The sequence below is a fragment of the Oncorhynchus masou genome, chromosome 13 (assembly GCF_036934945.1).
Source record: "Oncorhynchus masou masou isolate Uvic2021 chromosome 13, UVic_Omas_1.1, whole genome shotgun sequence".
NCBI lineage: Eukaryota > Metazoa > Chordata > Actinopteri > Salmoniformes > Salmonidae > Oncorhynchus > Oncorhynchus masou.
Window position 1 is genome coordinate 82938802 of NC_088224.1, and position 24441 is coordinate 82963242.

General features: G+C 46.7%; 2 protein-coding genes across 3 annotated transcripts in view; both read left to right on the plus strand.

Moving 5' to 3' along the window:
* The window catches only part of cwf19l2 (CWF19 like cell cycle control factor 2), a 42701-nt gene extending 24935 nt beyond the window's left edge, over positions 1-17766 (plus strand). The window contains exons 11-19 of one of the 2 annotated variants that reach the window (XM_064985280.1): positions 900-989; positions 7744-7872; positions 8123-8260; positions 15885-16097; positions 16189-16305; positions 16424-16579; positions 16699-16779; positions 16990-17091; positions 17209-17766. In XM_064985280.1, the coding sequence (XP_064841352.1) occupies positions 900-989; positions 7744-7872; positions 8123-8260; positions 15885-16097; positions 16189-16305; positions 16424-16579; positions 16699-16779; positions 16990-17091; positions 17209-17349 (1167 nt within the window). In that variant the 3' untranslated portion in view covers positions 17350-17766. The remainder of the gene's footprint in view (positions 1-899; positions 990-7743; positions 7873-8122; positions 8261-15884; positions 16098-16188; positions 16306-16423; positions 16580-16698; positions 16780-16989; positions 17092-17208) is intronic. The other variant, XM_064985281.1, reaches the window with a different exon arrangement.
* Positions 17767-22429: 4663 nt separating this feature from the next.
* The window catches only part of LOC135551559 (guanylate cyclase soluble subunit alpha-2-like), an 80734-nt gene continuing 78722 nt past the window's right edge, over positions 22430-24441 (plus strand). The window contains exon 1 of the mRNA XM_064982767.1: positions 22430-23128. Coding sequence (XP_064838839.1) covers positions 22892-23128 — 237 coding nt within the window. The 5' untranslated portion in view covers positions 22430-22891. The remainder of the gene's footprint in view (positions 23129-24441) is intronic.

The window sequence follows — 24441 nt, forward strand, 5'->3', positions numbered from 1 at the left end:
TCTAGATCCCCATCAGAGGACTGAGTGTGGATGTGGCCACTACTTATCTAGATCCCCATCAGAGGACTGAGTGTGGATGTGGCCACTACTTATCTAGATCCCCATCAGAGGACTGAGTGTGGATGTGGCCACTACTTATCTAGATCCCCGTCAGAGGACCTAGTGTGGATGTGGCCACTACTTATCTAGATCCCCATCAGAGGACTGAGTGTGGATGTGGCCACTACTTATCTAGATCCCCATCAGAGGACTGAGTGTGGATGTGGCCACTACTTATCTAGATCCCCATCAGAGGACCGAGTGTGGATGTGGCCACTACTTATCTAGATCCCCATCAGAGGACCTAGTGTGGATGTGGCCACTACTTATCTAGATCCCCGTCAGAGGACCTAGTGTGGATGTGGCCACTACTTATCTAGATCCCCATCACAATGTCTGCTCTGACAGTGTCCAGTCACAGCCAGCTCCTCTTAGTTGACAAGGGCCTGGCCGAGATGGGCCAGGCACATACTACTACTACTACTACACACACACACTCATTGGCTTCCTCTGCTACTCTTCCACATTGTCCACGTCCCTGTCATGAGACAGAGGGTTAGATGGTGGTGAGAACATCTGTTATTCAGTAAGCTGTAATATTTAGACTCATGGGAAGGGCAGCCGCGGTGAAGGACACCAGACTACTATGTTATGTTCAATCAGTGATTCTACTATCAGCCTCTTGTAATGGTGGAATACAATCAGGAGAGGTTGTTAAATGTTGTTCTGTGTGACATGGATGGAGAAACAGCACTCTGTGTACGAGAAATCCACACATGCAACATCTGACATCATTAGTGTGGGTGGGGTGGGGTGCAGTCACGGAACATGTGAAGTTTTTAAATGTGTGTCACCTTTAGGCTCTGATGGAGAAACTGAAGACTCAGCTGGAATCAGCCCGTAATGCCAAGGAGAAACGTGCCGCACAGCAACCTGGGAAATCGGACAGGGTGAGTGGAGGTGTATAGGGAGGGACAGCATTACCCGTCAGGGAGCCAAGATGATAAGGTAGTAGCCGACTGTATGTATGTGCTACTCTTGTGGAGATGACCACTAGCACATTAGAACAGACTAAATCACTGTCAGCTGACTGACTGACAGTGCTCAGTAGGTACAAGCCTGCAGGCTGATTGACTGCTTTAGCCCTGTCTGCCTGCCTGCCTGCCTGCCTGCCTGCCTGCCTGCCTGCCTGTCTGCCTGCCTGCCTGCCTTTCTCTCTGAATACCTGCTGTCTGAATGCCTGTAAAGAAGTTTATATTCTCTCTGGTGCGCAGTAAGAGTTGTCTTTGACAATAACCTATTTTCTCACTCCTTCAGATTTATATACTCCAGTATTCTAGAGTATCTCCACTCCCAACACATCTACCTCCATCAGATTACATACACCTTAGTCAAATACATTTAAACTCAGTTTTTCACAATTCCTGACATTTAATCTGAGTAAAAATCTACTGTTTTTGATCAGTTAGGATCACCACTTTATTTTAAGAATGTAAAATGTCAGAATGATAGTGTTGAGAATGATTTATGTCAGCTTTTATTTCTTTCATCACATTCCCAGTGGGTCAGAAGTTTACATGCACTCAATTAGTATTTGGTAGCATTGCCTTTAAATAGTTTAACTTGGGTCAAATGTTTTGGGTAGTCTTCAACAAGCTTTCCACAATAAATTGGGTGAATTTTGGCCCATTTCTCCTGACAGAGCTGGTGTAACTGAGTCAGTTTTGTTGGCCTCCTTGCTCACACACGCTTTTTCAGTTCTGCCCACACATTTTCTATAGGATTGAGGTCAGGGCTTTGTGATGGCCACTCCAGTACCTTGACTTTGTTGTCCTTAAACTTCTTGACGCACCCATCCCGTTAGCGGGATCATTGTCATCAACATCCGCTGAATTGCAGAGCGCCAAATTAAATTACTAAAAAGATTAAATTTTCATGAAATCACAAGTGCAATATAGCAAAACACAGCTTAGCTTGTTGTTAATCCACCTGGCGTGTCAGATTTCAATAAAGCTTTTCGGCGAAAGCATACGAAGCGTTTATATAAGAACATCTCTCTCAGTAGACAAAATATTACAAACAGCTAGCAGCCAAGTAGATTGGTCAGAAAAGCAATAAATTAAATTGCTTAGCTTTGATGAACTTCAGATGTTTGCACTCACGAGACTCCCAGTTACACAATAAATTTTCCTTTTGTTCCATAAAGATTATTTTTTATATCCAAAATACCTCCATTTGTTTGGTGCGTTTATGTTCAGAAATCCACAGGCTCGAGCCGTCACGACATCGCAGACGAAAATTCCAAATAGTGTCCGTAATAGTCGTAGAAACATGTCAAACGGTTTTTTATAATCAATCCTCAGGTTGTTTTTGCAATATATAATCGATAATATGTCAACCAGAATGTAGCTTCTTCCATAGGAGAGAGAGAGAAAATGGCTGTTCCGTATGAAAAACTCTGCCGGCACCCAGCCATCCACTGACGCGATGGGTTCTTTCTCGCTCATTTTTCTCAATAAAAGTCTGAAACTATGTCTAAAGACTGTTCACACCTTGAGGAAGCCAAAGGAATAGGAATCTGGTTGATATCCCTTTAAATTGAGGCAAGGCATCCAATGGGACAGAGAGCTTTCAGGAAAAACAGCACTTCCAGGTTTTTGCCTGCAATATCAGTTCTGTTATTTTTTTATTTATTTTACCTTTACTTAACTAGGCAAGTCAGTTAAGAACAAATTCTTATTTTCAATGACGGCCTAGGAACAGTGGGTTAACTGCCTGTTCAGGGGCAGAATGACAGATTTGTCCCTTGTCAGCTCGGGGGTTTGAACTAGTCCAACGCTCTAACCACTAGGCTACCCTGCCGCCCCAGGCGTACCGTACTCAGACAATATTTTGACAGTTTTGGAATCTTTATAGTGTTATCTGTCCTAATCTGACAATTAAATGCAAATTCTAGTTTCTGCGCCTGAGAAATAGGCAGTTTCAAATGGGTACGTTTTTGAGCCAAAAACAAAAGACTGCCCCCTACACTCAACAAGTCATTTTGCTGCAACTTTGGAAGTGTGCTTGGAGTCATTGTCCATTCGGAGGACCCATTTGCGACCAAGCCTTAACTTCCTGACTGATGTCTTGAGATGTTGCTTCAATATATCCAAATAATTGTCCTTCCTCGTGAAGCCATCTATTTTGTGAAGTGCACCAGTCCCTCCTGCAGCAAAGCACCCCCACAACATGATGCTGCCACCCCCTTGCTTCATGGTTGGGATGGTGTTCTTCGGCTTGCAAGCCTCCCCCTTTTCCACCAAACATAACGATGGTCATTATGGCCAAACAGTTCTATTTTTGTTTCATCAGACCAGAGGACCATTTCTCCAAAAAGTACGATCTTTGTCCTCATGTGCAATTGCAATCCGTAGTCGGTCTTTTTTATGGCTGTTTTGGAGCAGTGGCTTCTTCCTTGCTGAGCGGCCTTTCAGGTTATGTCGATATAGGACTCGTTTTACTGTGGATATAGATACTTTTGTACCTGTTTCCTTCAGCATCTTCACAAGGTCCTTTGCTGTTGTTCTGGGATTGATTTGCACTTTTTGCACCAAAGTACGTTCATCTCTAGGAGACAGAACGTGTCTCCTTCCTGAGCGGTATGACGGCTGCGTGATCCCATGATGTTTATACCTGCGTACTATTGTTTGTACAGATTAACGTGGTACATTCAGGCGTTTGGAAATTGCTCCCAAGGATGAACCACATTTGTGGACAACTGCAATTTATTTTCTGAGGTCTTGACTGGTTTCTTTTGATTTTCCCATGATGTCAAGCAAAGAGGCGCTGAGTTTGAGGTAGGCCACACACCTATCAGAAGCTTCTAAAGCCATGACATTTTCTGGATTTTTCCAAAATGTTTAAAGGCACAGTCACTTCTGACCCACTGGAATTGTGATACAGTGAATTGTTAGTGAAATAATCTGTATGTAAACAATTGGTGGGAAAATGACTTGTGTCATGCACAGAGTAGATGTCCTAACCGACTTGTTAACAAACTATAGTTTGGGCAAGAAATTTGTGGAATGGTTGAAAATTGAGTTTTAATGACTCCAACTTGTGTATGTGAACTTCTGACTTCAACTGTATATACTCTAGTATTCTGGACTATCTCCACTTCCAACACATCTACCCCCATCAGATGTAATGACTCTAGTGGTCTTTTCTGCCCTGGTATGGGTTTATCCTAACAGAGAGGTCATATCTCCACTAATAATACAGTGGCTAAAATTTACCACTTATTGCATCATCCATCTTCCAACAGGCGTGAGGAATCTTACACACTCAAAGCTGAGGAACCTTCAAAACAACCGTCTTGGCAGCCTAACGCTGAGCTGCTCACGCCGTCTTGGCAGCCTAACGCTGCGCTGCTCACGCCGTCTTGGCAGCCTAACGCTGCGCTGCTCACGCCGTCTTGGCAGCCTAACGCTGAGCTGCTCACGCCGTCTTGGCAGCCTAACGCTGCGCTGCTCACGCCGTCTTGGCAGCCTAACGCTGCGCTGCTCACGCCGTCTTGGCAGCCTAACGCTGAGCTGCTCACGCCGTCTTGGCAGCCTAACGCTGCGCTGCTCACGCCGTCTTGGCAGCCTAACGCTGAGCTGCTCACGCCGTCTTGGCAGCCTAACGCTGCGCTGCTCACGCCGTCTTGGCAGCCTAACGCTGAGCTGCTCACGCCGTCTTGGCAGCCTAACGCTGAGCTGCTCACGCCGCAGCCTAACGCTGCGCTGCTCACGCCGTCTTGGCAGCCTAACGCTGCGCTGCTCACGCCGTCTTGGCAGCCTAACGCTGAGCTGCTCACGCCGTCTTGGCAGCCTAACGCTGCGCTGCTCACGCCGTCTTGGCAGCCTAACGCTGAGCTGCTCACGCCGTCTTGGCAGCCTAACGCTGAGCTGCTCACGCCGTCTTGGCAGCCTAACGCTGAGCTGCTCACGCCGTCTTGGCAGCTGCTCACGCCGTCTTGGCAGCCTAACGCTGCGCTGCTCACGCCGTCTTGGCAGCCTAACGCTGCGCTGCTCACGCCGTCTTGGCAGCCTAACGCTGAGCTGCTCACGCCGTCTTGGCAGCCTAACGCTGCGCTGCTCACGCCGTCTTGGCAGCCTAACGCTGAGCTGCTCACGCCGTCTTGGCAGCCTAACGCTGCGCTGCTCACGCCGTCTTGGCAGCCTAACGCTGAGCTGCTCACGCCGTCTTGGCAGCCTAACGCTGAGCTGCTCACGCCGTCTTGGCAGCCTAACGCTGAGCTGCTCACGCCGTCTTGGCAGCCTAACGCTGCGCTGCTCACGGCGTCTGAACTGAACACAGCGTCTTGACTGGCTAGTGCTCACTACATGGTCATAATGTCCCACAACCACTTATAAACACAACCACGTGTTTATTCAGCTGCTGGGTAAAGTATTACACACCTAATTTGTGGTTTGTTTACAACTCTGTGAATTTATTGTAGGAGTTGTTTTTAGTTTGTAATGACAGAGGGGTTATGTGTGGTTTTCAATGATCAGACCTTCAGTGAAACGCTTGACTTGCCTATGTGGTTTTTTTGGAAAGGTTATGGTCCATGTCTGTTGTTAGCGGTGTCAATCAAAGCTGTCTATCTCTCTTTAGCTTCTCTCGCTCGCCTTGAATGTCCTCTCCTATTCCCCCCTCTCTCTTTCCTCGCTCCCCTCTCTGTCATATCAGCTTTGAATGAAACCCTTTAGTGCAGGGATCACAAACTGGATTCAGCTGGGCCCACTTTTTTTTCTTGAATGTATGGTCAGAGGTCCGACAGTTAGGGATCCCTACTCTAGTGAGCTGTCTGATTTTGAACCCTCCCCTCCACATCTCCTCAGTTTATGTTTTTCTGTGATGCTTCTATTTTCGCAAGTGAGGAATACGTATATATGGATAAGTAGGCTAATGTATTACTTTTCCTCTCTTGGTGAGATCTGCTATAATCTCTCAAGGACTCCTCAGTGAGAGTGGGGCTGTTGGTGTTTTTTTCCACACTCTTCATTGTCCCCCACGATGAAATCAGGGAAGGGAATGTGGATCGGTCACCATCCGTACATAGTCACAAGCGATGGCTGACAGCACTGTCCTGATTTTGACACAACTTGGGTGAATGATGCATCTTGCCATAGAGATCTGACATTTACAAAATGACACCGATTGGCTAGACGGTGGCGCTAAAATGCAGACTTTGAAAGGTGCGTAACCTAATACACTTCCCTGACATACTTATACACTTCCCTTATATACTTATACACTTCCCTTATATACTTATACACTTCCCTTATATACTTATTCCCCTCACCCCGTCTGACCTAAAGTCATGAAATTCAGTCCATAAGTCCATCTCCTCACACATGGCTCAGGAGACCCATCGTCTGCCATGGTGGATTTCCCAAAAGGTTTTTGTAGAAAACACACCTGGCAACTAATGACCGATCTGCACAACATTTGATATGTGGCATCGATGGACAAATGTCTCTCAATGCAATATTTCCAGACTTGTACCTAAAAAAAACATGGCCACTATTGACCAATAAACATTCACGTGGGCGTGGTCTGGCACAAATGCATATACATTAATCAAAGATTTTCGTATTGGAACACAATTTGGTACACATGTTGCAAACACAGGCACATGTTTATCTCTTGATCTGTTTGACTCAGTGCTAAAATTTGGCACATGCGTCTTGCCATAGAGATAGGATATTTACAAAATGTCACTGATTATCCCAAGGGGGGCACAGCATCATTCATGGGGGACTGCATGTTTACTGTTGCTTTTTTTGTGATCATGGTTAGTGATACACCCAGTAGTCATACGAGACAATTCACTTACCGCGCTCTCTCTCTTTCAAGACTGATTGGAAAGGTCGTGTGGAGGGCTCTGTCCTTTTTCTCCTGCTTATTTATACTTTCACCATGGAGGGCTTAAACAACATGAAATCGGAGGGGGAACTATGCATCTGTCGCCATCTTTTAGTACGTTAGTCACATTCAATATCTCACACCACTGGCCTGATTTTGACAAAAACTTGGGTGAATGATGCATCTTGCCATAGAGAGAGTTTACAAAATGACACTGCTCAGCCCTCGGGGGCACTGTAGTAATCAACTGAAATTACAAACTTTGAACAAGCATGTCTCTGTCCTGTTTGACCTCGAATTGTTGTCAGTAAATAGCCCGCGTGGGCTGCGTCATTCGTGGGGGACAACATGCTTACTGTTTTCTTGTTTGTGTAAGTTAGGGTATTATCAGTGTGCCGTTATTCCGTACGGTCAGTGTTCCTCTAAGCTAACCCAGCTATGAATAACTGCCTTGTCCCCTGTCGTGTTCCCCTTACAAATAATACTGGATTCTTTATTTTACTGTAGAATATGAATGGACTGCTTCTATAATGTCTGCTATGTGATGAATTGTGTTTGCATATGTTTTTCTGTTATATTTTTAATATATTTTTTTAACCTCTATTTAACTAGGCAAGTCAGTTAAGAACACATTCTTATTTTCAATGACTGCCCTTGAACTGACGGAGGGGCAGAACGACAGATTTGTACCTTGTCAGTTCGGGGAGTTGAACTTGCAACATTTCGGATTACTAGTCCAACGCTCTAACCACTAGGCTACCCTGCTGCTATATTCATCTCCATAACCCTCTCCCTCTGTTTGTTCAGGTTCCAGGTCAAACAGAGGAGGACCAGGAAGTACTTCTCTTCAGAACAGACCAATCGGGTCGCGCCTGGCCGGTTAATGCCTCTTCGGAACCCCAGGAGCCCAGAGGAAGACATAGGAAAAAGAAGGTGGTGAGCAGTGTGTGTTATGATAGGTTGTGAGAGATGAGCTTACGGTGTCTGGACTTGCCTGGGAGTAAAGAGCTGTATCCCAAATAGATTTTGCCCCATCAACAATGCAAACACAGTCTCCCTCTCAGATGAACTGTGCTTATGTAAACAGTTCAGAAGTATATTCTCTATTGGTTACACAAGGTGGATGGGGAGTGATATTTTTTTTGATATTTTCAGTTTTCTAATGGTGTCTCTCTCCCCTGGTCAGATTGAGACCCACAGGGATGGGGAGCGTATGAGATATTTCCAGGATGATGACAGTGTGGGTCTTCATGAGATGGTCCGCAGGGAGAAGATGAGCTCTGCAGAGGACCAGAACTCCCTCTACGCACGCATGGCTGGCAAGGTACGCTGCATTCGCTACAAACAACATGTCCTGTCTGTAAAATGTAAATGTACTCATCCAATACACCAATATGGCAACCTAGAACACCATAGAGTTTTGGACCACTTAATTTTTTTGGTCTTAATCTGCGGTTTATTTGAGGTCATTTAGAGTCCATACTGCAGCACCACTAGCAGGGTAGAGTTTGTTTCCCTATCAAGACTGGCATTGCTTTGTCAGTGACCATTTCCAGGTTTTCTGGGTTAAGTAATCCTCGGTTACAGCAGAACACCGTAGTGGGTAGCTACCCAATCAGGGACGAGGAGGGAACTACTCGTTATCCTCGCATCTGTAAAAGAATTACACAGTTTTATACAATTCTTGTATATATTGTTTTTAAACCTTCCCCCCCTCTCTGGAATTTAAACAATAAAATGTAGAATTCCAGTTCGGCAGCAGTGAGCTCCCTTCTCCTACATTGTAGGACAGCCTCCGTGTCCGTCTGCAGGGTGAGGAAACAGTCTGCGCACGTTGTCAGGAGGATGTTAGGACTGGGTGCAGGGATCACTGAGGTCCAGCTGTTGTCAAGTTAAACGTCGTCCTCAAGCAGTGACCTCCTATGTGATAGAACTGGATGACATCAAGTCTTCTGAGTACTGACCAGCATCGAGACCTCTATCCAGGCCACAGGATGTTGGTGACGGCTTAATTGGGGAGGATGTATTCGTTGTAATGGCTAGAGCTGAAAAAGTGCAATGGTATCAAATACATCAAATGCATGGTTTCCGGGTGTTTAATTCCATTAGCTCCATTCCGGCATTATTATGAGCCTTCCTCCAGTCAGCAGCCTCCTATGATTCTGGCACTGTGTTGTTGGCCTCCTGTCTACCCACGTTGAACTGTCAGCAATAGACACCCACTTCCCCAGATACTCATTGAGGTTGCGCAGCTTCAGTGGTCTCAGGAGATCCTCACAGGTTAGAGGGACTGTCTGGGAGCCCCCCACTGAGAGACCGCCAGCATCACTATAACTCCTCAATATGTCCTCCCTGTGTTTCTGTACAGTAAGTCTCACAGTAAGTCAATGTGCAGGGGCACCGGTTAGTCGAGGTAATATATACATGTGGGTGGAGTTATTAAAGTGACTTATGCATATATAATAAAAGAGTAGCAGCAGTGTAAATAAGAGGGGGAGGGGGGACAGTGCAAGTAGTCTGGGTAGCCATTTGATTAGATATTCAGTAGTCTTATGGCTTGGAGGTAGAAGCTGTTCAGAAGCCTCTTGGACTTAGACATGGTACTCCGGTACCACTTGACGTGCATTATCAGAGAAAACAGTCAGACTTGGATGGCTGCAGTCTTTGACAATTTTTTGGGCCTTCCTCTGACACTGCCTGGTATAGAGGTCTTGGATTGCAGGAAGCTTGGCCTCCCTGATGTATTGGGCCGTACACACTACCCTCTGTAGTGCCTTGCAGTCGGAGGCCGAGCAGTTGCCATACCAGGCAGTGATGCAACCAGTCACGATGCTCTCAATGGTGCAGCTGTAGAACCTTTTGAGGATCTGAGGACCTATGCCAAAACTTTTCAGTCTCCCGAGGGGGAACAGGTTTTGTTGTGCTCACTTCACAGCTGTCTTGGTGTGCTTGGACCATGTTAGTTTGTTGGAGATATGGTCACCGAGGCACTTGAAGCTCTTATTAACCTGCTCCACTGCAGCCCCGTCGATGACAATGGGGGCGTGTTCGATCCTCCATTTCCTGTAGTCCACAATCATCTCCTTGATCATGTTGAGGGAGAGGTTGTTGTCATGGCACCACACTGACAGGTTTCTGACCTCCCTATAGGCTGTCTTGTCATTGTTGGTGATGAGGCCTACCACTGTTGTGTCATCGGCAAACTAAATGATGGTTTTGGAGTCGTGCCTGGCCGTACAGTCTTGAGTGAATATGGACTACAGGAGAGGACTGAGCACGCAACCCTGAGGGGCCCCCGTGTTAAGGATCAGCATGGCGGATGTATTGTTACCTACCCTCACCACCTGGGGGCGGCACATCAGGATGTCCAGGATCCAGTTGCAGAGGGTGGTGTTTAGTCCCAGGGACCTTAACTTAGTGATGAGCTTTGAGGGCACTATGGTGTTGAACGCTGAGCTGTAGTCAATGAATAGTATTCTCACATAGGTGTTCCTTTTGTCCAGGTGGGAAAGGGCGGTGTGGAGTGCAATTGTGAATGCATCATCAGTGGATCTGTTAAGGAGGTATGCATATTGGAGTGTGTCTATGGTTTCTGGGATAATGGTGTTGATGTGAGCCATGACCAGCCTTTCAAAGCACTTTATGGCTACAGACATAAGTGCTACGGGTCGGTAGTCATTTAAGCAGGCTACCTTAATGTTTTTGGGCACAGGGACTATGGTTGTCTACTTGAAACATGTTGGCATTACATACTCGGACAGGGAGAGGTTGAAACTGACAGTGAAGACACTTGCCAGTTGGTCAGCGCATGCTCGTAGTACATGTCCTGGTAATCCGTCTGGCCCAGCGGCGTTGTGAATGTTGACCTGTTTTCAAGGCCTTACTCACATCGGCTTCGGAGAGCGTGATCAGAAAGTCATCCTGGAACAGCTGGTGCTCTCATGCATGTTTGGATGTTACTTTCTTTGGAACGAGTATAGAAGTAAGTTAGATCATCTGGTAGGCTCGTGTCACTGGGCAAATCTCGGCTGTGCTTCCCTTTCGTGGTCTAATAGTTTGCCACATCCGACGAGCATCGGAGCCGGTGTAGTACGATTCGATCTGAGTCCTCTAGTGGAGCTTTGCCTGTTTGATAGTTCGTCCGAGGGCATGGCGGGATTTCTTAAAGCTCCTTGAAAGTGGCAGCTCTACCCTTCAGCTCAGTGCAGATGTTGCCTGTAATCCATGGCTTCTGGTTGGGCTATGTACATACGGTCACCGTGGGGGTGAAGTCATCAATGCACTGGGGCGGCAGGGTAGCCTAGTGGTTAGAGCGTTGGACTGGTAACCGAAAGTTCAAATCCCCGAGCTGACAAGGTACAAATCTGTCGTTCTGCCCCTGAACAGGCAGTTAACCCACTGTTCCGAAGCCATCATTGAAAATAAGAATTTGTTCTTAACTGACTTGCCTAGTAAAATAAAGGTAAAATAAAAAAAATAAAAAAAACTTATTGATGAAGCCAGTGACTGATGTGGTGTACTCAATGCCATCGGAAGAATCCCAGAACATATTCCAGTCTGTGATAGCAAAACAGTCCTGCAGCTTAGCTTCTGTTTCATCTGACTATTTCTTTATTGACAGAGTCACTGGTGCTACCTACTTTAGTTGTTGCTTCTAAGCAGGAAACACGAGGATGGAATTATGGTCAGTTTTGCCTAATGGAGGGTGAGGGAGAGTTTTGTATGCGTTTCTGTGTGTGGCACAAAGGTGCTCTGGAGTTTTTTTCTATCAGCATTTAACATGCTGATAGAAATTTGATAAGATGGATTTCAGTTTCCCTGCATTAATGTCCCCGGCCACTAGGAGCTCCGCCTCTGGATGATCGTTTCCCTGTTCTCTTATGGCGGTATACAGCTCATTGAGTGTGGTCGTAGTGCCAGCATCAAACTGTGGTGGTATGTAGATGAAAACACTCTAGGTAGATAGTGTGGTCTACAGCGAATCATGAGATACTCTACCTCAGGTGAGCAAAACCTTGAGACTTCCTTAGATATCGTGCACCGGCTGTTATGCGTTGTCTTACTGGAGGCTGCTGTTCTATCCTGCCGGTGCTGTATGTTAATCATGTTGTTTTGCCACGACTCGGTGAAACATAAGATATTTGTTTTTAATGTCCAATTGGTAGGATATATGTGCATTTAGCTCGTCAAATGTATTTTCCAGCCATTGTGTCCTGGCCAGTAGTACGGATGGTAAGGTCAGATTAGCCACTCGTCGGCGGATCCTCACAAGGCACCGTCTCTTTCTCCTGCTAATGACAGGGATGAGGGCCTGTTCGGGTGTCTGGAGTAAATCCCTCTCGTCCGACTCAATAAAGAGAAATTCTTCATGCCAGAATACAAAGATAGCTATACTTTTTATACACTCTGAGATTTGCTCTCAATCGCACATCAGGTCCAGGAACATAGGCTCTTTGCACTTTCTGTGGTTCCCTCACTGTTGCTGAATCTAAACAAGGCAGTCCCATTCAGAGCAGGGTACCATTTGGATTTACTAAAGTCCCCTCCTTTATCGTGTTAAAGTGAACATGTGTCTGTTAGTTTTGGACTATCAGGACAGTTAAGGCCATTGTAAAACCGTATCCCAGTAGTTGTATCTTACTCATACCAGATTTCGCATTCCAATTAACAGATGGAGCGGGTGGAAGGGATGGAGAGAGGCGAGATGTGGATGGAGAGGGGGAGCCGGGGATGGGGAGAGGCGATATGTGGATGGAGAGGGGGAGGTGAGATGTGGATGGGAGAGAGGGATGGGAGAGGGGGAGAGGGGGATGGGGAGAGGCGAGATGTGGATGGAGAGGGGGAGGTGAGATGTGGATGGGGGAGAGGGGGAGAGGGGGAGAGGGGGATGGGTAGAGGAAGAGAGAGAGGGGGATATGGATGGGGATGGAGATTGGGGGATGAGGTTGAGATGGGGATGGAGAGAGGGCTGAGGGGGGAGATGGAGGATGGGGAGATGGAGGATGGGGAGATGGAGGATGGGGAGATGGAGGATGATGGGGTGAAAAGGGGGAAGATGGATAGATGGAGAGAGGCGAGATGCGGATGGATGGAGGGAGGGGTGGGTGGGGGGAGAGGGGGATGGGTAGAGGGAGGGAGAGAGAGGGGCATGGAGAGAGGGATATGGATGGGGATGGAGAGGGATGAGGTTGAGATAATAATAATAATAATATATCCCATTTAGCAGACGCTTTTGTCCAAAGCGACTTACAAGTCGGCTGGGGCCACTACTTTTACATATGGGTGGCCCCAGTGGGAATCGAACCCACGACGCTTGGCGTTGCAAGCGCCATGCTCTACCGACTGAGCCACACAGGACTCAGATGGGGATGGAGAGAGGGCTGAGGGGGCATATGGAGAGGGGGGAGGGAGAGAGAGCATTATTAATAAACTCTTGGAGACATCGGAGTTGCCATGGCGATTCAAAATGAAAGCGACAAAGTTGCACCTTTTTAGCTCACTCTCTGTGGGCTGTATCATTAACGCCACACACACTCTCCTTTAGCAGGGACTAGACTCTATAAATACAACTACAGTTACCATGACATAGTGACTATACATATACTACATCTAATAATTGTTATATTTATAATGTGCATGGAGAGAGTCATTGTCTCAACACCACTACCCTGGTCCTCATGGCTTTAACACTGGCCCTGTTTACTCCTCATCCACCACCCTGGTCCTCATGGCTTTAACACTGGCCCTGTTTTACTCCTCATCCACCACCCTGGTCCTCATGGCTTTAACACTGGCCCTGTTTACTCCTCATCCACCACCCTGGTCCTCATGGCTTTAACACTGGCCCTGTTTTACTCCTCAACCACCACCCTGGTCCTCATGGCTTTAACACTGGCCCTGTTTTACTCCTCATCCACCACCCTGGTCCTCATGGCTTTAACACTGGCCCTGTTTACTCCTCATCCACCACCCTGGTCCTCATGGCTTTAACACTGGCCCTGTTTTACTCCTCACCCACCACCCTGGTCCTCATGGCTTTAACACTGGCCCTGTTTTACTCCTCAACCACCCCAAAAATCTCAATTTTGATTTCTTCAGTCAAGATGGTCTGATAACCAGTTAATAGCTCTATGGTCTTAAAATGTTGTACATCTGTCACCTGTATCAGTGTTTGTCTGGGTTTAGTTTTCCCTTACCACATGCAAATGTATATTTTCAGCAGCTGGATGCATCTACACTATGCCTAAATCCTAGACCTGGTATTTCTGTTGATGTTTCAATGGGGCCAGGGTAGGATAGCTAGTCGTTAATGGGGCCAGGGTAGATAAGCTAGTCGTTAATGGGGCCAGGGTAGATAAGCTAGTCGTTAATGGGGCCAGGGTAGGGTAGCTAGTCGTTAATGGGGCCAGGGTAGATAAGCTAGTCGTTAATGGGGCCAGGGTAGATAAGCTAGTCGTTAATGGGGCCTGGGTAGGGTAGCTAGTCGTTAATGGGGCCAGGGTAGGATAGCTTGTCGTTAATGGGGCCAGGGTAGGATAGCTTGTCGTTAATGGGGCCAGGGTAGGATAGCTTGTCGTTAATGGGGCCAGGGTAGGATAGCTAGTCGTTAATGGGGCCAGGGGTAGGATAGCTTGTTAATGGGGCCAGGGTAGGATAGCTAGTCGTTAATGGGGCCAGGGTAGGATAGCTTGTCGTTAATGGGGCCAGGGTAGGATAGCTTGTCGTTAATGGGGCCAGGCTGGGATAGCTAGTCGTTAATGGGGCCAGGGTAGGATAGCTTGTCGTTAATGGGGCCAGGGTAGGATAGCTAGTCTTTTATACGCTACTGTATTTTCTTCCCTATACCTTCAATATTGTAACCGTTCGGATACCAGAAGCATTTGCTGTTTGCACTTCCGTGGTTCCCTGTTCCACCATTGTTGCTCAGTCTTAACAGGGCAAAGTCCCATTCAGGGAGTAGGGTACATGTGTGCGGGTGGCCCAGGTAGGACTTGTCTAAAATTCCAGCATTGAGGTGTGGCAATGAACCACAGGTCTGTGTGTGTGTAATTGATTCATTATCCATCGAAGGCTGGCAATATAAGCCCCACACTGGCCCAGGACACATAGTCAAACATGCACTTATCACATCTCTGCCTTAGTATCCGTAAGCGGCTTTAGCTAGAGCGAGTGTCTCCCCTTTGCTCTGTCTGAGAGAGGAAATTAGTGCTGGAATTGGAGTAGAGCAATTGTATCTAATATTAGATCAGCCTTTTGTTCCTGTTCTAGAGTCTTCTCCCCTGAAGGGAGGCACTGGTAGAGGTGTGGTATGGGTGATGCAGTTCTGACTACCCAATGAGGTGTTGGGTTTTCATGGGTGATAAGGTGATGGACTGCACACACCATGCTCACACACATACAATAGACTAGATGGACATGTTGTACACACACCTAGGCCTGCTTTCACACAGACCCAGACCTGTCAATCAGTGTGGGGAGACACAACATCCCAACGGCTCACCCTGTGTCCATGGAGACGCCTCTCTGTCACTGCCATAAAAAGAAAATCCTAGAAGCAACACTTAGTTGTGACAACTGAACCAACACAAACCACTTTTCAAAGCACCCTATTATCTTGTTTCTGTGTGCCATGTGAATAGTGGGAATATTCGCCCGCTGTTCGATGCTCTCCAGTGTGATGTTTATTCAGCTACAGCAATGACGTCTGTTAACTGACCCGGCTACAGCAATATGGATTTGTATTGATAGACTGATTGATTAGCCCTTTGGGTCTCGCTCTCTCTCTGTGTGTGTGTGTGTGTGTGTGTGTGTGTGTGTGTGTGTGTGTGTGTGTGTGTGTGTGTGTTGAGAACGTAAGTCAAGGCCATGCACCGACTCATGGGGAAATCAAAATGATATATGTAAATAATCACACTTTAGGCAAACAAACACATTTCTCTCTCTCTCAGATGATGGGGAAGACAGACGATGACAACTACACCCTGGATGACATGTTTGTTTCCAGCGTGGCTCAGAGAGAGGGCGAGGGGCGGGACGAGGAGAGGATGAGGAGCAGAGCCATAGCGGAGCACAGGCGACTGGCCGTTACCATGGAGAAATGCCATCACTGCTTCAGCAACCCCGAGCTCCAGAAACACCTGCTCATCGCCATAGGAACAAAGGTGAGAAAGTAGGGAAGGGGAGTTTGGCCCATTGGGATTTGTGGTGTCAGATTGGGGTGTCTGTTTTTTGACTGGGTGTGTGTCTCCGCAGGTGTATCTGAGCCTGCCTGGGGGTGTGTCTCTGACAGAGGGTCACTGTCTGATCACTCCACTGCAACACCACTGCTCTGCCACTGGATTGGATGAGGACGTGTGGACCGAGATCCAGGTCAGCCAATCAAAAACTCTACTACAGCCTAGACATGGCCTCCCACCTCTCCGATTTTCACTGATTGGTCTAGAAGGCAGAGTTTGTGTGTGACGTTGTGTGTTTGTCCTGTGTGCAGGTGTTCCGCAGGGCGCTGGTACAGATGTTTGAGTCTCAGGATCAGGACTGTGTGTTTATGGAGACACACATGAACCCAAAGAGACGCCAGCACATGGTCCTGGAGTGTATCCCTCTACCCAGAGAACTGGGAGACATGGCTCCTATCTACTTTAAGGTGTGTGTGTGTGTGTGTGTGTGTGTGTGTGTGTGTGTGTGTGTGTGTGTGTGTCTTCCTATAGAAACCATCTATAGAATAGATGAGCTGTCTGGGTTAATACTGCGTGTGTCCTACAGAAAGCCATCATGGAATGTGATGAGGAGTGGGCAATGAATAAGAAGGTAGTGGATCTCTCCTCCAAAGACATCCGCCACGCTGTGAGTTATACCTCCATCTTCTCGTTCCTTCTTCCTCACTCCTGAAATGTTTTCATCCCTCTTCCCTCCCTCCCCGTCTGTCCCTCCCTTCCTGCATGCCTCCCTCCCTCTACCAAGCTCCAGGACCAGGTGCCTGTCCCAGCCCGAGAGAGGGTTTCTAGAGGCGTGTATTCTGTGAGTGTGTTTGACGGTGTGTTCTCTCTGTGCCAGGTGCCGCGGGGTCTGCCATATTTCTCAGTAGACTTTGGTCTTCAGGGCGGCTTTGCTCACGTCATTGAAAACGAACACAAGTTTCCCCACTACTTTGGCAAGGTCAGTGAACTACAACCTCTATGGGGTGCTTTTACTGTCCACTGTGTCACTCTAGACCTTCTCCCTCCTTTCCCCATCCTTCTCCTCTCCCCTCCTCTCCTCCTCTCCCCTCTTCAGGAGATTGTTGGGGGGATGTTGGACGTGGAGCCGAGGATATGGAGGAAGTCCATCAGAGAGAACTTTGACGACCAGCGGAAGAAAGTCCTTGAGTTCTCCCAGTGGTGGAAACCCTTCGACTGCACCAAGACGGACAGCTGAACCAACCAACCAACACATCTCAATAAACCCCGAGCCCCTGAAAATATACAGTAGATGTAACTGCAAGCCATATGGCGTTAGCCCCCTTCTGCGTTAGCCCCCTTCTGCGTTAGCCCCCTTCTGCGTTAGCCCCCTTCTGCGTTAGCCCCCTTCTGCGTTAGCCCCCTTCTGCGTTAGCCCCCTTCTGCGTTAGCCCCCCTTCTGCGTTAGCCCCCCTTCTGCGTTAGCCCCTTGTCTTCTGAGACTGACTGCTTTATAATCCTCTGATCCTGTCAACACATTGTTTTACTCTGAGATTATTCTGATTAAATACGGGCAGAAGGCTATAAAATAACTATTTTAGAAGCTGATGTACAACTGTTGTGTATGTTGAGATGCGTTGTTTTACGATCTTAAAAATAAATGAATATGATCCTTTCTGTTCTTTTACTTTTGTCTTTTAGCAGACACTCTTATACAGAGCCATTTACAATTAGTGCATTCATCTTCAAATATCTATCAATTAGTGCATTCATCTTCAAATATCTATCAATTAGTGCATTCATCTTCAAATATCTGTCAATTAGTGTTCATCTTCAAATCTTCAAATATCATCTTCAAATATCTATCAATTAGTCAATTAGTGCATTCATCTTCAAATATCTGTCAATTAGTGCATTCATCTTCAAATATCTGTCAATTAGTGCATTCATCTTCAAATATCTGTCAATTAGTGCATTCATCTTCAAATATCTGTCAATTAGTGTATTCATCTTCAAATATCTGTCAATTAGTGCATTCATCTTCAAATATCTAGGGGAGACAACCATATATCACAATTGTAGCAAGTACATTTTCCTCTCAAAGTACAGTAGTTATCAACCAAGTCAGTTTTAGTAGAAAAAGTGTTGGTTCATTTCAATGTACTGCTTTGTCATTAGGTAACTTGTAAACACCTAAAACAGCCCCACACACACACACTTTTACTCGTGGCTAAACAGCAAACCTGAACAAGCAGCTGCTTTCATCATTCAGACACTAGATTGTTCCTGACACGAGTTAACCACTACAGTGGCTCTGATTACTGTCCCCTGGAAGACCTCTCTCCTCCCTATCCTGTTATTTAAGTTATTTAACTCTCCTCTCTCCATCTTTCTCTTATCACTCATCTCCACCCCTGTGTGTATCAGTGGTATGTCTCTGTCTGTGTGTGTTCGAGACAGTAAATGGTCATCAGTAATGGTGTTATAGTGGTGACGAGTGATCTGTGATTATGTCCACTTAGATGGACCTGGGACAGATTCACAGCCAAGCTCCACTCTACTGTCCTCTTCCTGCTGATGCATTCTTTCCGACTCCCTCACACCCAGCCATCCACACACCGTCAGCCCATATCCCGTGACTAACCCTACCACTTCTGACTAACTGTGTCGTTTATCACAGTATGGTTCAGACAAGTGCTCTACTTGGTTTTACAGTTTTACACACACACACAGGGTAGAGCATACTGTGTTAGTCCTACAGGGCCTGTATGGCTGCGTTTAGACAGACAGCCCAATTCTGATATTTTATTCATGAATTGGCCCTTTTTTTTACCAATCAGATCTTAAAAAGATAATTTAAACCAATTAGTGGGGGGAAAAATCAAATGGGCTGCCTGTCTAAATGCAGCCTACGTTTTGTTCGGAAATACAAGCCTACAGTCAGTTGGAACTAGATCAGACAAGGGGGAGGTGAGTGTATCTGAATGACTTGAGGCACCTGTGTGACTCAACGGTAGGCACCTCGGAGCCACTTCATGCACCATCTCTGCTCGCGCTGCTAATTTCATGTGACTGACCAATTTATGTTACCTTTGGGTGTGTGAGTGTCTCTGACTGACACTAACATCGTTTGTGTTTTATTCTGTGTGTGGTATTTAGGTGCATCGTGATGTCTGTGCAGTCTCTTGCTCAACAGCTCTAGAAGAATCATACCCTAAGGCAATTACAACAATTACCTTCTGAAGATTCTGAATATGTACATAAAGATATATGAATGAGTGATGGTACAGATTGGCATAGGCGAGATGCAGTAGTTTGCGGACGACACAACAGTGGTAGGCTTGATTACCAACAACGACGAGATGGCCTACAGGGAGGAGGTGAGGGCCCTCGGAGTGTGGTGACAGGAAAATAACCTCACACTCAACGTCAACAAAACTAAGGAGATGATTGTGGACTTCAGGAAACAGCAGTGGGAACTCCCCCCTATCCACATCGATGGAACAGTAGTGGAGAGGGTAGTAAGTTTTAAGTTCCTCGGCGTACACATCACAGACAAACTGAATTGGTCCACCCACACAGACAGCATCGTGAAGAAGATACCATCTACTGCATCTTGCCTATGCCGCTCTGTACCATCACTCATTCATATATCTTTATGTACATATTCTTTATCCCTTTACACTTGTGTGTATAAGGTAGTAGTTTTGGAATTGTTAGTTGGATTACTCGTTGGTTATTACTGCATTGTCGGAACTAGAAGCACAAGCATTTCGCTACACTCGCATTAACATCTGCTAACCATGTGTATGTGACAAATAAAATTTGATTTGATTTAGATGGTATCGAGTACAGTATATACATAAGAGATGAGTAATCTAGGGTATATACACATAAAGTGGCTAGTGATAAATGTATTACTAGCCATATGGAGTCGGTCCCTCCTTTGCTGCTATAACAGCCTCCACTCTTCTGAGGCTTTCCACTAAATGTTGGAACATTGCTGCGGGGACTGACTTTCTTCCATTCAGCCACGAGAGCATTAGTGAGGTCGGGCACTGATGTTGGGTGATTAGGCCTGGCTCGCAGTCGGCGTTTCAATTCATCCCAAAGGTTTTGCATGGGGTTGAGGTCAGGGCTCTGTGCAGGCCAGTCAAGTTCTTCCCCACCGATCCCCACAAACCATTTCTGTATGGACCTCGCTTTGTGCACGGGGCATTGTAATGCAAAAAAGGAAAGGGCCAAACTGTTGCCACAAAGTTGGAAGGAGAGAATAGTCTAGAATGATATTGTATGCTGTGGCATGAAGATTTCCCTTCACTGGAACAAAGCTCTTAGCCCAGACCATGAAAAACAGCCCCAGATGATTATTCTGTCTCCACCAAACTCTACATTTGGCACTATGCATTCGGGCAGGTAGTGTTTTCCTGGTATCTGTCAAACCCAGATTTGTCCGTTGATTGCCAGATGGTGAAGCGTGATTCATCACTTCAGAGAATACGTTTCCACTGCTCCAGAGTCCAATGGCGGCGAGCTTTACACCACTCCAGTTAACGCTTGGCATTGTGCAAGCTCGGCCATGTAAACCCATTTCATAAAGCTCCCGATGAACAGTTCTTGTCGTGACTTTGTTTCCAAATGTAGTTTGGAACTTGGTAGTGAGTGTTGCAACTGAGGACAGACGATTTTTACACTTTAGACGCTGCAGCACTCGGCGGTCCCATTCTGTGAGCTTGTGATTCACAATAACAGCACTTACAGCTGACCGGGGCAGCTCTAGCAGGGCAGACATTTTACAAACTGACTTGTTGGAAAGGTGGCATCCTATGACGGTGTCACATTGAAAGTCACAACTCTTCAGTAAAACCATTCTTCTGCTAATGTTTGTCTATGGCGATCACATGGCTGTGTGCTCGATGTTATATACCTGTCAGCAACGGGTGTGACTGAAATAGCCAAATCCACTCATTTGAAGGGATTGCCACATACTTTTGTATATATAGTGTATTTCAATGTAAACTATTTGTGTCAGGGCACACTGCTTTGGCAAAGACAAAACGATTAAGGATCTGTCACGTCCTGACCATAGAGAGTCCTTATTTTCTATGGTGGAGTAGGTCAGGGCGTGATTGGGGGGTTAGTCTAGTTTATTTCTATGTGGGTGTTCTAGATTTCATGTTTCTACGTTGATTTGTATGATTCCCAATTAGAGGCAGCTGGTAATCGTCTGTAATTGGGAATCATATTTAAGTAGTGTTTTGTTCCCACCTGTGTTTTGGGGATTTTGTATTTTGGGTACGTGTATGTCGCACCTCTGTAGTCACGGTTCGTTGTTCGTTTATTGTTTTTGTTAAGTTTCATTATTAATAAATGATGTGGAACTCAACATTCGCTGCGCCTTGGTCCGTTTCAACAAACGAACGTGACAGAATCGCACATCCAGGAAAATGACCGCTGTGCATGTAAGGATGTTTTGCATCCTATGGTTGTCTGTGCCTCTCTCTCTGTGTCTGTCTGTCTGACATGTGCATGCTTGTATGTCTGTCTACATGTATACAGTGTGTGTTTATCCAGGGCGTATGTATGCACAATCCTGGTAGTGTGTTTTCTTCTGTTTTTGTGTCTCAGGCACAAGGGCAGAGAAGAGGTCAAGGTCACTGAAGCGATACATGATCGACATGAATGCTGCCCTGTTGCCTGCTGCAGCTCGCCGATTGGAATTAGCCTAATAACTTCAGTTACATTCATCATGTGTTTACTATTGTGACAGAGAGCTGGTTCTTATAGGAGGGGAAGCTGTGTGACTCTAGTGGTGTACTATATCATAGTCTTGCCGACTAGAACCAAGTCTACCTTAAATGATTGTTTTATCTCAATTACCTTGAGTAAAGTAAGAAGTACATGATTTAAAAAATTTACAACGGTCGGTATTCAATTGATTATGGCAAATTGGTCTAGGATACAAACACACAGATGATGTTCTGCTGGCCTTGCACAGTGGGGCCAGATGGCTTAGTGTGTGGCATGTAAAAAATAAAGGATAAAATCACATGCAAATACTATTTGATTTGTAGGTTATGTCTTGGTGTCTCATGCAGTTGCTTGTAGTAGTCTAGTGTCTCCTCCGTCAGTATCTGCGCCATACATTAGCATAGCTGTAGACTAAAGTCTCCCTCTCATATGGATGGTAGGAGGGGCAGGGTTAAATCTGATGTTATATCTGATTGGCTGTGGCGGATAGAGGTAGTGTAGAATAGTGATGCTGTAGAGCTTGAGCAGAGTGGACAGATATAACACCACCAGGCAGCGGCTCGAGCTGATGTTTGACTGCATGCTGACTGCGCGAGCATCTGTCGGTATCTTCCGATCCTCAGTTCCGAACCTGGACACACCGTTTCCCGCCCACCGGAGAGGAATACAGCCAGCCAACTGCAGGGATGAAAGGATGAGCAGTTCCCACAGACAGAGTCAGAAAGCCGTGAAGCCGCACATGACTTGATAGTAGAGGTGCGCAGCAGGCAAAATACTTCCACCTGGGATTTCAAAGGGAAAACAAAAGGGACAACCGTTAAAACCTTTAGACATGAGATTCAGCTGGTGAACCTAGTCCCTATCTGGATGTCGCGATAGCCTATTTGTTTGTTCTCTAAATGCTCGCGTGCCGTTAGTGTCGCTCTTAACCGGCGCGCGCGCCTCCCAATCTTTCCCACGCAAGTGAATCTGATGAGTCCCCGTAGCCGCGTGTTGTTTCGTCGCCGCACGCGTATGCGCCCGGACTTCTCGCGCTTAGCAGCAGCAGCATGTCCTCGCGCAAGATCTCGTCAGAGTCGTTCAGCTCGATGGGCTCGGAGTGCCTGGAGAGCCCTGGAGATGATGGCGACTCCTGCCCATTTTCACGCATCTGGAACGGCAAGAGCCCCGTGGAGAAGCTCGCGTGCCCGTTCGAGGACGCACCGGGATCCAAACGGGCGACAAGACGGAAGCGCGTGAACCTGGACTCGCTCGGGGAGAGCTTGAGGAGGTTAACGTCGCCCACGGTAGGATACAGTAACAAAAACAGCAGATTTTCTCCTGTATTTCTCTCACCCCTCGGCATGCATCACTTGCGTGATTACACAAGGGCCAGCACCCTAGAGATGACTGTTAGAATAACGAGAGAGAGAGAAGAATGGGTAGTAGGTACGCCTATTCTATATCACTTCTTACTGGGCGATGAGGTTGTTTTGGTGAGTGTACTGAAGGCAGACTGTTTACAGTGTGTAGTTTAGCTGATTCCATCAAGCCTCCTCTCCTCCATCTGCACTGACATGAAATAAGTGGACAGGTGAAATGACCTGGTAGGCAGGGCTCCAGCTTACTGCATCATTAACCTGTGTTTTCAGAACAGTGTAGGTTAAGGAATAGAAACTAGGAAAGAAGCTAGATATTAAAGATGCATTTGATGATTGTTGTGATAAAGATATCCTGGTCTAATACAAGACTCTTTTTTTATTCCCTTGGTCCAAGGGAAGTGCTTAACTTGCTACTCCCAGGCCAAAAGCAGAGTGACCAGAGCCTGCTTTGAAATGACAAGCTTTATGATACCTGATTCTGTCAAAATTAGTACTGGGTCTGGAATCACGGTGACCCAATCGTACAAGAGCAAGGCAAGGAGTGGACCACTCCTTAGCGACCAGTCAACCATGACCGGGAGAACAGAGCATGTACTTGGTGTTCGCTTCACGGTCCTGATACTATCAACCAGGCCAGTCACGGTGACCCAGAACAGAGGACACACACACAGCGTCTTCACACACAGATGGGCATACCCTCCCCCTGTCTCCACACATTATACTGCTTGAGGAGAGAGAATAACTGCTTGAGGAGAGAGAATAACTGCTTGAGGAGAGATGAGAACTGCTTGAGGAGAGAGGAGGAGAGAGAACTGCTTGAGGAGAGAGGAGGAGAGAGAAGAACTGCTTGAAGAAGTAGGATACAGGAGAAAGCAGATGCAGATGAGGGGAGAGAGGAAAGGAGGGCAGAGGGAGGATACAGATTATGGAGGGGAGAGAGGAAAGGAAGGCAGAGGAAGGATACAGATGAGGAGAGAGAGGAAAGGAGGGCAGAGGGAGGATACAGATTATGGAGGGGAGAGAGGAAAGGAGGGCAGAGGAAGGATACAGATGAGGGGAGAGAGGAAAGGAGGGCAGAGGAAGGATGCAGATGAGGGGAGAGAGGAAAGGAGGGCAGAGGACGGATGCAGATGAGGAGAGAGAGAGGAAAGGAGGGCAGAGGGAGGATACAGATTATGGAGGGGAGAGAGGAAAGGAGGGCAGAGGGAGGATACAGATTATGTAGGGGAGAGAGGAAA